General features: G+C 44.0%; 1 protein-coding gene across 5 annotated transcripts in view; it reads right to left on the bottom strand.

The window, feature by feature from the left end:
- ADGRB3 (adhesion G protein-coupled receptor B3) overlaps positions 1 to 15,168 on the bottom strand; it is a 1,235,185-nt gene that overhangs the window by 442,217 nt on the left and 777,800 nt on the right. For all 5 annotated transcript variants that reach the window (XM_068281444.1, XM_068281441.1, XM_068281445.1 and 2 more), the window contains one exon: positions 12,049 to 12,151. In XM_068281444.1, coding sequence (XP_068137545.1) covers positions 12,049 to 12,151 — 103 coding nt within the window. The remainder of the gene's footprint in view (positions 1 to 12,048; positions 12,152 to 15,168) is intronic.

Raw genomic sequence — 15,168 nt, 5'->3', positions numbered from 1 at the left:
TCTGACTGCATGCCGTGTGACAACTTGCCCCAAGACTAAGTCGCTCCCCACACAGCACCTCTGCCCGCAGGCCGCTTGACTGCCTTCTCCACCACCACCAACAGGGTCCAGGACTCCAGGCGGATTCCTGAATGTTTAAGGCCACTGCTAGCGGCGGCCGCTATAATAATTATTCTGGTGCGTGTACATGCCTGCCTATTTTTCTGGCTGCACTGCAGCTGCAACAACAAAACAAAAGGCATGTACATGTGCCCATTCCACTTCGTGATCATTACCTTGCCGCGGTGAAGGGGCTTGCGTATCACAATGAAGCAATGACCGACGGCTGTATGAGTGTCTCGGGGAGGGGGGGTGAGGCACACCAACGATAATAAGGTTGTTGTTTCATTGGACAGATCAAATTTGATCAGCTGGACAGTCACTGTTCTGTCATTCAGCTATCTCAGCCCGGCGACCATATGGGCTGGAAAGCCGCCATCACCTGCACTCTCATCATGGTGCGCACCAGTCCAGCCTGGCCATCACTACACAAACAGCTGTTTGCATTCACTGCATAACTTTCACTGCATCTTTGACTGCACATTGTACTATACCTAGCAGTCAGTGCATACCTTTCACTTGAATGGATGGCAGACTTGCCCCCATAACATATTCTCGTTAAAGGATTTAAAGTTGATTCATCTCATATACATAAATATGTAAGCTTTAACAATGTAAGATGTAAGCTTTAACAATAGTAGAAAAGAACCATCGAAAGTTGATAAGGCAATCAGACATTACCTGATATCACTGAGGAAGAGCAATCTCGCCATGGTGCGCACCAGTCCAGCACAGCCGTCAAAACACAAACAGATGTTTGCGCTGCGTTATACAGTGAGTTTAATGTATCAGTGTGAAGAAGTACTCTAATTCAGCTGTGCCCAACCTACGGCCCGCGGGCCATTTGTGGCCCGCGAGGCCAGTTTCTGTGGCCCGCGCAGCGGTGTCCTGCGGAGAGGAGAGGATCGGGTGGTATTGTTACAGTTATAAGTATCTGCACTCGGCAGGTATTGCGTAGTCTCGCGCATACACCCGCGTGTGCTCGTATTCAGCCCTGGGTAGCGCTGGGATAGTTAGAAAGCCTCGCTCATTGGTTACTGCAGGAACCTTCCTCCAATAGGAATCAGCCTAATTCCTATTGGAGGAAGGTTCCTGCAGTAACCGATGAGCGAGGCTTTCTAACTATCCCAGCGCTACCCGGGGCTGAATACGGAGCTCACGCTGGTGTATGCGCGGGACTACGCAATACCTGCCGAGTGCGACACTACAATACCACCCGATCCTCTCCTCTCTTCCGCAGGACACAGCGGGCAGCCTCAGTCGATAAGTTAGTGCTGCGCAATACCACCCTATCCTCTCCCCCCTGCAGGACACCGCGGGCAGCCTCCTCAGCCCCACACAGAGCCAACAGCCCCCTCAGCCCCACACAGAGCCAACAGCCCCCTCAGCCCCACACAGAGTCGACAGCCCCCTCAGCCCCACACAGAGCCGACAGCCCCATCAGCCCCACACAGAGCCGACAGCCCCCTCAGCCCCACACAGAGCCGACAGCCCCACACAGAGCCGACAGCCCCCACAGCCCCACACAGAGCCGACAGCCCCCACAGCCCCACACAGAGCCAACAGCCCCCTCAGCCCCACACAGAGCCGACAGCCCCCTCAGCCCCACACAGAGCCGACAGCCCCCTCAGCCCCACACAGAGCCGACAGCCCCCTCAGCCCCACACAGAGCCGACAGCCCCCACAGCCCCACACAGAGCCGACAGCCCCCTCAGCCCCACACAGAGCCGACAGCCCCCTCAGCCCCACACAGAGCCGACAGCCCCCTCAGCCCCACACAGAGCCGACAGCCCCCTCAGCCCCACACAGAGCCGACAGCCCCCTCAGCCCCACACAGAGCCGACAGCCCCCACAGCCCCACACAGAGCCGACAGCCCCCTCAGCCCCACACAGAGCCGACAGCCCCCTCAGCCCCACACAGAGCCGACAGCCCCCCCAGCCCCACACAGAGCCGACAGCCCCCTCAGCCCCACACAGAGCCGACAGCCCCCTCAGCCCCACACAGAGCCGACAGCCCCCTCAGCCCCACACAGAGCCGACAGCCCCCTCAGCCCCACACAGAGCCGACAGCCCCCTCAGCCCCACACAGAGCCGACAGCCCCCTCAGCCCCACACCGAGCCGACAGCCCCCTCAGCCCCACACAGAGCCGACAGCCCCCTCAGCCCCACACAGAGCCGACAGCCCCACAATTTGGAGCCAAATATCCAGAAATTGGTTTCTGAAAAACAGCCGCAAACTTCTCATTAAGAAAATGTGCATCAAATGGTGAGTACAACAATTCTTATATTGTCGTTTTCTTTCCATTTCCAACACCATGTTAACTGTTACTAGAAAAACGTTAAAAGTTTTACATCAAAATTTTGTATGCATGTGTTCCGGCCCTCGAGATTTTTCTTGATTTGAAGTTCGGCCCTCGGGCCAAAAAAGGTTGAGCACCACTGCTCTAATTAAACTCCCTGATTCATGTATACACATGCAAGAAGTTTTAAAGCACTTTAGGCCCATATGGAAACAAAATGTCTAGGAATAAAAAAAGGCCTCTATGGATGAATAGAAAGGTTAGGGATAAAATGAAGAGGAAAAAGAATGCCTATAAGGTCCTAAAACAGGAGGGGACTGAGGCTGCACTAAGCAATTATAAGGAGTGCAATAAAAATTGTAAAAAAGAAATTAGGCTGGCAAAGATCGAAGCTGAAAATCAAATCACTAGGGATATCAAATCTAACCCAAAAAAGTTTTACAAGTACATCAACTCTAAAAAAAGAAAGGTTGACTGTATAGGAATCCTAAAGGATGAGGGTGGGAACTCAATGGTGGATGACCAAGGTAAGGCAGAGTTATTAAATGCTTTCTTTGCTTCTGTCTTCACAAAGGAAACAGCACTGTTGCAAATTACAGAGGCAGAAGAGTCTCAATCTTCTAACTGTAATATTAAATACTTAACGCAGGAAGAAGTAAAGGCAAGACTACATAAATTAAAAATAGACAAGGCACCTGGCCCGGATGGCATGCATCCTCGGGTCCTAAGAGAATTAAGTTCAGTTATAGCTAAGCCCCTTTATCTTATATTTTGTGACTCTCTTGCAACTAGCAGAGTCCCAGTGGATTGGCGTACAGCCCATGTTTTCCCATTATTTAAGAAGGGCAAAAAATCTGATCCAGGAAATTATAGACCTGTAAGCTTAACATCAGTTGTATGCAAACTATTTGAGGGGTTACTAAGAGATACTATACATGACTTCATAGTAGAAAATAATCTTATTTCTCAGCATCAACATGGGTTTACTAAAGACAGGTCCTGTTTGACTAACATGCTCAGCTTTTATGAGGTAGTGAATGCTAATATGGATATTGGGAATGCTGTAGATGTGATATACTTGGACTTTGCAAAGGCCTTTGACACTGTTCCCCACAGAAGTCTGGTGCAAAAGTTGAGGATGCAAGGACTGGGGAAGAGTTTGTGTGCATGGATAGGGAACTGGCTAATGGACAGAAAACAAAGAGTTGTGGTCAATGGATCGTACTCAAAATGGGAGACTGTTAGCAGTGGGGTCCCACAGGGGTCTGTACTGGGTCCAGTGCTCTTCAATTTATTTATTAATGACCTAGTAGATGCAGTAGTGAGCAATGTTGCTATTTTTGCAGATGATACAAAATTGTGCAGAATCATCAACTCTCAGGAAGATAGTGTCATATTGCAACAGGATCTGGATAGGATGGCTATATGGGCACATACATGGCAGATGAAATTCAATGTTGACAAATGTAAAGTCATGCATTTTGGTCGTAACAATGGTCTAGCACCATACAAAATAAATGGGATACAGTTGGGAACATCAAACTTGGAGAAGGACTTAGGAGTACTCATCGACAACAAGTTAAATAATCATACTCAATGCCAAGCCGCTGCAGCTAAAGCGAACAAAATTTTGGGATGCATTAAAAGGGAAATAAAAACTCGAGATGCTAACATAATATTGCCCCTGTTTAACTCTCTAGTAAGGCCACATCTGGAATATAAAATTCATTTCTGGGCACCACATTACAAAAAAGATATTGCAGTTTTAGAGCAGGTGCAGAGACGAGCTACAAAATTGATACGTGGGATGGAAGGTCTCGCTTACCAAGAAAGGTTAGATAAACTGGGTTTATTTAGTCTAGAGAAAAGACGCCTTAGAGGAGATATAATTAACATGTATAAATACATCAGAGGGCAATATAATAGCTTGGCGGATGAGCTTTTTGTCCCTAGGCCTTCTCAAAGGACTAGAGGACATGAGCTGCGCATGGAGGAAAAACGTTTTAGCCATTTATTTAGGAAAGGGTTCTTTACAGTAAGAGTGATTAAGATGTGGAATGCATTGCCACAGGAAGTCGTTATGGCAAACTCTATACCTGCATTTAAAGGGGGCTTAGATGCTTTCCTTGCGTTGAAAGACATCCATGGCTACAATTACTAGGTTATGCCTAATGATGTTGATCCAGGGATTTTATCTGATTGCCATCTGGAGTCAGGAAGGATTTTTTCCCTTTTGGGGCTAATTGGACCATGCCTTGTGGGGTTTTTTTTGCCTTCCTCTGGATCAACAGGGGTATGTGGGGGACGGGCTGGAGTTGTACTTTGTACTGGTTGAACTCGATGGACGTATGTCTTTTTTCAACCAAAATAACTATGTAACTATGTAACTACGTAATTTAGCATTCAATGTGATTTTTGCCCTTAAAACACTGCTTTGCATCAAATCCAGATTTTTCCACTGGACTTTTGTCGTCTATCCCACTCCGCCATGCCCCCCTCCAGGTGTTAGACCCCTTGAAACATCTTTTCCATCACTTTTGTGACCAGCATAAGTGTTTCTAGTTTTCAAAGTTCACCTCCCCATTGAAGTCTATTGTGGTTTGCGAAAGTTTGCGCGAACCGAACCTTTGCGGAAGTTCGCGTTCAAGGTTCGCGAACCGAAACTCTGAGGTTTGGGCCATATCTACTCTTGAGACACTGCCATTGCCAGAGATAATAAAACATTAAATTTACTTTGTAAATATTTATACATAAAATAAAACCATGAGATATCTAAAGAAGTAATTTTTAGGAGTAGGAGAACAGATCCAATTGTTTATCTCTTGAGTGTATTTTTACCTTGGGTTCACTTTAATTACTTACTGCACCAGGTGCAGTATAATCACGCCCTGGGAAACTTCATTTGAACTCCCAGGGTTGCAATAATTAGTCAATGGGAGCGGGCGGCCGTGCGCGTGCTACTGTTATTGCTGGTTAGCGGGGACATCATCGCCGTTCCCATTCATTAATCCAAGTCCCCGATTCAATGAATGCCAGCGTCCATGAGATGCCTGCATTCATTGTATCTTCCTGTTGTTATTGTGCATGCTTTACCTCCGATTCACATCCTAACATACCTGAATTTGAAATTATGACTGAGGACATCTTGTGGCAAAATAGTAAAACTACATCAAACAGCATTTCATTCAATTAAAATGCCTACATTTACATCTAAAATAAACAATTTCCCTCCCAACCTCTCCCATAGTACCCAACATAATATACAGTGGGTTGCAAAAGTATTCGGCCCCCTTGAAGTTTTCCACATTTTGTCATATTACTGTCACAAACATGAATCAATTTTATTGGAATTCCACATGAAAGACCAACACAAAGTGGTGTACACATCAGAAGTGGAACGAAAATCATACATGATTCCAAACATTTTTTTCCCATCAACTCTGACCAGCTTCCCTGTCCCTGCTCCCCTTGTGAGCCTGCATAACCACGCCCACCTCTAGCACAGTTAAGCATATAAATGAGTGCATTGCACATGTCCAGAGAGTTCGTTTGGTAGCTAGTGGAAGGTGAGGTGTTTTTAATTTCCTTTTCTCCCATTTAGTTGACTCTTGGGTTTTTGGTTTAGTTCCCACTAGACTGCTGATAAAAACTAGCTTTATATGGTTAGAGTAGGACTCACCAGATCGGGGACACTTTGGCGCAGTTGGTGAGCTTAAGCGCGTTAAAGCGTAACCAAGAGCCCCTGTCACTGTTTTTCCTGTTGTGTGCTGCAGCCCCTCTGTATGTTATATATATTTCTTGTGGGGATTGGGGTCTCCACTGCTGCATGCATACTTTGCAAAAAAATTGCATTAAAAGTTGGTTTGTGCTGCTCACCCCTTGATAATTGATTATAATTTTCCCCTTGTGAGCCTGCATAACCACGCCCACCTCTAGCACAGTTAAGCATATAAATGAGTGCATTGCACATGTCCAGAGAGTTCGTTTGGTAGCTAGTGGAAGGTGAGGTGTTTTTAATTTCCTTTTCTCCCATTTAGTTGACTCTTGGGTTTTTGGTTTAGTTCCCACTAGACTGCTGATAAAAACTAGCTTTATATGGTTAGAGTAGGACTCACCAGATCGGGGACACTTTGGCGCAGTTGGTGAGCTTAAGCGCGTTAAAGCGTAACCAAGAGCCCCTGTCACTGTTTTTCCTGTTGTGTGCTGCAGCCCCTCTGTATGTTATATATATTTCTTGTGGGGATTGGGGTCTCCACTGCTGCGTGCATACTTTGCAAAAAAATTGCATTAAAAGTTGGTTTGTGCTGCTCACCCCTTGATAATTGATTATAATTTTCCCCTTGTGAGCCTGCATAACCACGCCCACCTCTAGCACAGTTAAGCATATAAATGAGTGCATTGCACATGTCCAGAGAGTTCGTTTGGTAGCTAGTGGAAGGTGAGGTGTTTTTAATTTCCTTTTCTCCCATTTAGTTGACTCTTGGGTTTTTGGTTTAGTTCCCACTAGACTGCTGATAAAAACTAGCTTTATATGGTTAGAGTAGGACTCACCAGATCGGGGACACTTTGGCGCAGTTGGTGAGCTTAAGCGCGTTAAAGCGTAACCAAGAGCCCCTGTCACTGTTTTTCCTGTTGTGTGCTGCAGCCCCTCTGTATGTTATATATATTTCTTGTGGGGATTGGGGTCTCCACTGCTGCGTGCATACTTTGCAAAAAAATTGCATTAAAAGTTGGTTTGTGCTGCTCACCCCTTGATAATTGATTATAATTTTCCCCTTGTGAGCCTGCATAAGCACGCCCACCTCTAGCACAGTTAAGCATATAAATGAGTGCATTGCACATGTCCAGAGAGTTCGTTTGGTAGCTAGTGGAAGGTGAGGTGTTTTTAATTTCCTTTTCTCCCATTTAGTTGACTCTTGGGTTTTTGGTTTAGTTCCCACTAGACTGCTGATAAAAACTAGCTTTATATGGTTAGAGTAGGACTCACCAGATCGGGGACACTTTGGCGCAGTTGGTGAGCTTAAGCGCGTTAAAGCGTAACCAAGAGCCCCTGTCACTGTTTTTCCTGTTGTGTGCTGCAGCCCCTCTGTATGTTATATATATTTCTTGTGGGGATTGGGGTCTCCACTGCTGCGTGCATACTTTGCAAAAAAATTGCATTAAAAGTTGGTTTGTGCTGCTCACCCCTTGATAATTGATTATAATTTTCCCCTTGTGAGCCTGCATAACCACGCCCACCTCTAGCACAGTTAAGCATATAAATGAGTGCATTGCACATGTCCAGAGAGTTCGTTTGGTAGCTAGTGGAAGGTGAGGTGTTTTTAATTTCCTTTTCTCCCATTTAGTTGACTCTTGGGTTTTTGGTTTAGTTCCCACTAGACTGCTGATAAAAACTAGCTTTATATGGTTAGAGTAGGACTCACCAGATCGGGGACACTTTGGCGCAGTTGGTGAGCTTAAGCGCGTTAAAGCGTAACCAAGAGCCCCTGTCACTGTTTTTCCTGTTGTGTGCTGCAGCCCCTCTGTATGTTATATATATTTCTTGTGGGGATTGGGGTCTCCACTGCTGCGTGCATACTTTGCAAAAAAATTGCATTAAAAGTTGGTTTGTGCTGCTCACCCCTTGATAATTGATTATATATATATATATATATTTACATAAATAGTTGCTTTAGGGACTGAACTTTTTTAATAGGTATGTGTGTAACTGTGATTTTTTTTAATTTTCGGATTTATAACTAGTAATGGGCGCAAAACTGAAAAAATGCACCTTTATTTCCAAATAAAATATTGGCACCATACATTGTACTAGGGAAATATTTTAATTTTAATAGTTTTTATTGAGTTGTTAAGTCAAACAATACAAAACAATACAACGCAGTACAACAGTACCAACACAGTCTTAAAGATCTATAAGTGAGTTACATGTTGGGTAATCACATACAGCAAGGCATGTCAGTCTTCTGACATGCTGTACCAACAAACTTTGAAAGCGGATAAGAAGGTAGCTCAATAATGGAGAATACAGTACCAAGAATAATATTACAAAACATAACCAAAGACAGTTTAAACTCTCCTAACTAATATCATGACTGCTAGAAAATAGGAGCAACCATTATGAATAAGTAAAAAAGCTGCACCAGGACGTGTCCTTTACCCGACACGAGCGCCAGCATTTTAGATTGGTCTATCTAGTCAGGGGAGGAAGGGGGGGGGGGGGGGGGGTGGACCAGGAACCCATATTTCACTTTATTTTGAGTTAGTAAGTGAAGTTTGGGTTTTCCACTTTTCCTGTGTCTTATCTTTCTGGGGCAATCCTTCCTGAGGGATTGGAGAGCTATCTTGAGGACAGGTGAGGGGATATCTCTTCCCACGGGATCTGCAGGTGATCAGTTGGTCTCCCAGGGGAGGAACTAGGGAAATATTTTAAACGTTGCAATAACTGGGACAAATTAGCAAACAAAATGTGTTGGTTTTATCCACAATAGAACTTTTTATTTTAACACTATAATGGCCAAAAACGAAGAAATAATGAATGTTTTCCATTTTTTCTTGTTATTCCAAATAAAATGTGTTTAGAATAAAATAATTCTTAGCATAATGTACCTCCCAAAGAAAGCCTAATTGGTGGTGTAAAAAAAGGACATAAATCAAGTCTTTGTGATTAAGTTATTGGTGAAAGAGTGGGAGCAGCGCTGACAGGTGAAAATTGCTCTGGTCCTAAAGGGATAAAAACCCTCAGTGGTCAAGTGGTTAAAGTACAATTGTTCTGCATGCTAATTCAGGGTACATGGCTAAAAATATTGGAGGTACAGAATCCGCGGGACAGCCAGGCAATTTGCATTATTTGAAAGGAAATAAATATGTCAGCCTCTATGGAACTTCCCTTCAGATAATATATTTCCCCTAGACTTTCTTTGCTGTCTACCATAAATATTATGAATTAATTAAATTCCAAAGGTGATAGTGGTGGAGGAGGTAATGGGCCATTAGAATTACTACTGTATATGTTGAATTATCAGAATTATTTGATGCTGGGAAGGAGTTCCACAAAGCGTCCTTCACACTTATGGACTGCTGGGGATATAGGGTGTGGTAGGCAGCCAAGGTAGTTTGGAGGAAATATATTGTATGAACAAATGTTAAGGAGGCTATAGTGGTGCTTGCAGTAGTACTGGCTCATTGACATAGAGGAGGTAGAATGTTGGGAACAGATAATCCTGGGCACCTTTTTGAAGTGAAAAAGTGTTCACTGACAACTAGAGATGTTGCGAACATAGAATTCTCTGTTCGCAAATGGTGAACGCAAACTTCCGCAAATGTTTGGCGAGCAGGCGAATCTCGCAAACCTCCATAGACTTCAATGGGCAAGCGAATTTTAAAACCTGGCCACAAAAGTGATGGAAAAGTTGTTTCAAGGGGTCTAACACCTGGTTAGGGGCATGATGGAGGGGGATCCATGCCAAAAGTCCCACCAAAAATTAAGGAGTTGACACAAAGTCTGGTTTTAATCCCTAAAGGGCACAAATCCCATTATGCACAGCTCTGGGTGTCAATGGGCTCTGGGCTGTGGAGTGTCTCACACAGAGGAATGCAAAAGTACAGAGTAGTCAGAATACAGTGAAATAATTATTCACTGGACTGATTCTGTGTCTGCAACTTAATGAGGCAACAGCAGTAGTGTGCACACAGCTCTGGGTGTCAGAGGGCTGTGGAGTGTCACACACAAAAAAAAACACAGGAAACCGATGTGCTAGCCCTCAAAAGGCCTGTTTGGGGTGCTTTCACAGCAAGTGAGGAACAAGAACACAGGTCTAGCTAATGCTTTCCCTACCTATCTGCAGCAAGTCTGACCCGGCTCTCACTAACAGTCAGCAGCCAGCAGAGAATTAATCCAATATGGCTATTACTTTTTGATAGGGGGGTGGGGGTCCAAGACGGGGTGCTAGCTGATTGGCTGCCATGTGTCTGCTGACTGTAAAGTTTAGCTCAATAATTATTATTATTATTATTATTTAGTATTTGTATAGCTCCAACATCTTCCGCAGCGCAGTACAGAGCATATCGTCTTGTCACTAACTGTCCCTCGTAGGAGTTCACAATCTAATTCTCTACATAATCCTATGTCTATGTATGTATTGTATAGTGTATGGGCTCGATTCACAAAGCGGTGCTAACCCAGTTAGAGACTTTAGGCATTATAACCATTGCACCATGCTGTGAATAGTCAGTTTAGGCGTGATAAATTTAGGCGTGATACGTTTAGTCATGATAAGTTTAGGCATGCTAAGTTTAGATACGTTTAGATCGCACGCAAAGTCCCGCATGCAAAGCAGCGCCATTAAACTCTTTGCGAAGTGCACCAGACTTTGCTAGCACAAAACTTTCATCAGCTGTGCACTGCGGTGCTAACCCAGTTGGTGCTTAAACTTATCACGCCTAAACTTATCACACCTAAACTTAACATGCCTAAACTTATCACACCTAAACTTATCACACCTAAACTGAGATTAGGCATGATAAAGGGCTTTTCACCAGCGTGCTAACTTTTAGCACCGCTTTGTGAATCAGGCCCTATGTGTTGCAGTCTAGGGGCAACTTAGGAGGGAGACTATTAACCTATACGTATGTTTTTGGGATGTGGGAGGAAACTGGAGTGCCTGGAGGAAACCCACGCAGACATGGGGAGAATATACAAACTCCTTGCAGATGCTGACCTGGCTGGGATTTGAACCGGGACCCAGCGCTGTAAGGCGAGTGCGCTCACCACTACGCCACTGTGCTGCCCACGTGCTGCCAATAATAATGTATAGGGGGCAAATTGAACATGCCAAATGTTCGCTGTTCTCTGCAAATGCGAACAGCCGGTGTTTGCAGAATATTGCTCGCCGGCGAACAGTTCGGGCCATCTCTACTGACAACCGTCGACAGCTTATTAGCAACCAGGCATACTGGAAAGTGGAAAACCATGCACAATCATTATTGTTATGTATCACTGCAGACTCTGTTCATCCTCCTCCCTCCCTCTACAGAGAGCTGAAAACACTGATCAGAAGAGAGCCCAACAGAATGCTTGTACAAACAAAAGCTACTCAAGATTATCAAGAACAATTGTTTCAGATGACCATTGTTGTAAGTATGTATGGAACTTTAAAATTAAAGTTATAATATTTATAACTAGTAAAAAGGCCCACCCATTAAAAAAGAGGCACTAGCCTACAGCAGCAACCCTTCCCCTGCAGTGCAAGAGCCCCGTGCGTGTTGCGCACACACACCGCCAACCCATATGCGCGCACACGCCTGAGCGTGACTGCCCCCCTCCTCTGTTCAAAGTGCATGTCAGCCACACACAACACATGCTAGAACACAGGGACAGATGAGGATGCAGGGACAGGGATATCATTATATAGAATTTTTTTTTTTTTTATTATGATACATCAATAACATCTCAAAGGTAATTATGAAATTGATGTGACTTTGTTTTTTACAAAGTCATGAAGTATAAATAGAATTTTGCTGGAGAGTTCTATAGGGCAGTGATGTGTGTGTGTGTGTGTGTGTGTGTGTGTGTGTGTGTTTAGCATAACTAGGCACCATTATTTTACATACAGAATAGTGGCAGTGTACATGAAAACAAAACTTTACTCACATTGTTCAGGTGTGCAAGTTCAATTTCCACCAATGCATCGCTTGATTTTGGCTCCGGATGAATGGTAACTACAATGATCTTTGAATTTACTACTGTAAAATTTCTGGAAAAATAAAAACATTGGAAATATGAGTCATAAAGAACTTTCAATACAATACAATGTTGATATTTCAGGTACTAAAATGCATGCATAATTCATAGACTGAATCCATTTTTCTGTTTTTATTGCTTATTAAATTGTATTCCAAGCCAATATATATATCACAACACACTGCAGAGCTTTTCATTGTAACTTCTGCACTTCATAAAATGTTTCTGTGCTTGTGATTCTAATGAACTATTTCAAATGTACATACACTATATATTCACAAAGACTGTGAATTTTATTTCAGCAAAAAATTGCAGTAACCTACACTGCAAGAGCTTTTTCTAAGGGCTTGTAATTTTAAAAACTCTTACTAATGTAATGCTATAGGTTTGTTCTCACGTGAGCAATATAATTTTATAAAAATCACTCATAGCATTGCATTACCAATTCAAATCACTAGTGATAGAAAAGATCTTGCATTGTGAACCAGGACTCACAAATGATTGCTCAATAATTTGATAGGCAACCAACCAAACTGACCCTACTACTGTATGCCTGTGTGTGAACCTGGAAAAAGATAAAAGATGGTGGGACTGATTAACTAAACCTTAGGATCATTAAGAGCAATCATTCAGCAGGACTTGGCGGCATAGTGGCATAGTGGATAGCACTATCACCTTGCAGGGTTCATATCCCAGACTGCGTGGCACTTCTTCTACACCTAACATTTTGAAGTTTATGCACAAGGGGGTGGGGGGATTTAAAGAGAAACTCCAACCAAGAATTTAACTTTATTCCAATCAGTTGCTGATACCCCCTTTTACATGGGAAATCTATTGCTTTTCACAAACAGACCATCAGGGGGCGCTGTATGACTGATATTGTGGTGAAACCCCTCCCACAAGAAGCTCTGAGGACTTGACAATTTCCACAATGTAACACGGTTCACAGACAGGAAATAGCTGTTTACAGCTGTCTCCAACGGCTAAAACAGCTAGCAGCAGCTACATAACCTGCCCACAGTAAAAATGTCACCATGTAATAAATGTCAGAATGTAAATCGGGTAGAGGAAAGATTTTACAATGAGCAAACACTGACTAAATCATTTATACATAATTATTGTAAAAATGAAGCACTTTTTTATTACACTATTTTCACTGGAGTTCCTCTTTAAGGTTTTTTTCTACTGCAAACATAATACAATGCTTTTGTGATTTACAATGCAATTTTATTGTGATCTGTTTGTGATTTCATTTTGAAATTTTAACTGAATGCTAAGAACATAAGGCGAAACACAGAAGTAATGCATCATGCAGTACTTTTATAATGCCACCTGATGCAATTAGTTCAGGGTGGCACTCCCTACAGGTGGCAAACTGATAAGAGCCCATAAAAATTAAGGGTATGTAAAAAGAAATCATTTGCTATCTCTACAGTTGTTCTAATAACTGCATGTAGCCACCACAAAGATAAAGAATTATAAAAACTTTGGAATTTTTACACTGTCCCTGCTCCCGAGGGTACGTAAAAAAGACATCTGTCTCAGGCTGTATCAGTGTTCTAATGACTTCCTGTACAATGTTACAAGCAAAGGAGTTTCAGGTTGGAAAAAAGTTTTAGACTGGCCCTTATTCAGGAAGACATTCCTTAGATTATTAGATTCGCACACAGGCTAGTGACCCTATGGTGTCTGATTACAAAGAGAGTGGAGAGGGTAATGGCCCATACTCACGAGGGACTTTTGTCGCCTCAACACGCGGCGCGCGCGTGTTGCAGCGACAGGTCGCCCGTGAGTATGGGCCGTCGCACGCGCGCGCACCCCGAACTGTCGCCCGTCGCTCATGTCGCCATGCGATTGAAAGTTTCAATCGCATGGCGACAGTCGCCGCCGCACCTCCCCCGCAACTGTCGCTAGTCCGCGTGAGTACGCGGACTAGCGACAGCAACCTCCATTGTGGTATATGGAGCTTCCGGCGGGGGGAGGAGGAACGTCGGCGACAGCTTCCGTCTCGCCGCTGGTCCCTCTTCCGCGTGTGTACGCGGAAGGACCTGGCGAGGAGCTGTCGCCGGCCTGTCGCCCACACGCTCACGTGTGCTGGCGACAGGCCACTTCTGCAGCCCGTGAGTACGGGCCATAAGATTGATTCCTGACTGTCACTGCCTCATTGAGAGCTTGATGTCTCATACTGAGTCCAAGATCCTGTAATAACAGTATCAATCAGTGACATTCTGATTCTTTTGCCTAAATTACAGTTAATCCTATATGTTATGCTACAGCATATCATTGTTGTCCCTCCATATAGCATGTGCTCTCATGTAGTAAAATGAAATGGCCATGTGTGTATGAATATACAGTATGTGCAGTCTATGTATGTACAGTGCGTGTATGTATGTGCAGTGTGTGAGAAGTGTGTGCACACTATTTGTGTGTGGGTGTGTATAGTGTGTGTGCATGCTGCCCTAGCCAGCCACCAATCAGCACTCCGCAACACACTATCAGCATCCAGTTAGCATTTGTTTAGCTGCTGGCACACACACACACACACACGCACGCACGCACGCACACACACACACACACGCACACACACACACACACACACACACATTGTATATTTATGTATGTATGTATGTATGAGAAAGGTGATTTTCCTGATGGATTAGAGGAGGAAGGGGGGAAGGGGGGGGCACACGCTCACAAGTTTGCTTTGGCCGGCAAAAAGTTGAGAACATGCCCTGACTTTTGCGATTAGGCAAAATCACATTGCTATAGCACCTAACTAGTAAAAAAAAGGGCTCCTGTGCTTTGCATGCAATTGGAAAACGCAGAAAAACGGTATGAAGTATAAAAAAGCCCATACAGAGTTGTGAGCAAGGGGACTACTAAAAGGGGATTAACTTCTAAGTCCCCATTCACTCTTGTAATGCATATCTTGATCACAATCACCTAGCGATTGCAATCACAATTTTGCATTACTTTTTGGGAGATTTTTCAGTGATTGCAATTTTCAATCCTCATTTTAGTGAATGAGAG

Source organism: Hyperolius riggenbachi, chromosome 4 (genome assembly GCF_040937935.1).
Source record: "Hyperolius riggenbachi isolate aHypRig1 chromosome 4, aHypRig1.pri, whole genome shotgun sequence".
Taxonomy (NCBI): Eukaryota; Metazoa; Chordata; class Amphibia; order Anura; family Hyperoliidae; genus Hyperolius; species Hyperolius riggenbachi.
Note: the sequence above shows the minus strand (reverse complement) of the source record. Positions and strands in the feature narration are given on the sequence as shown.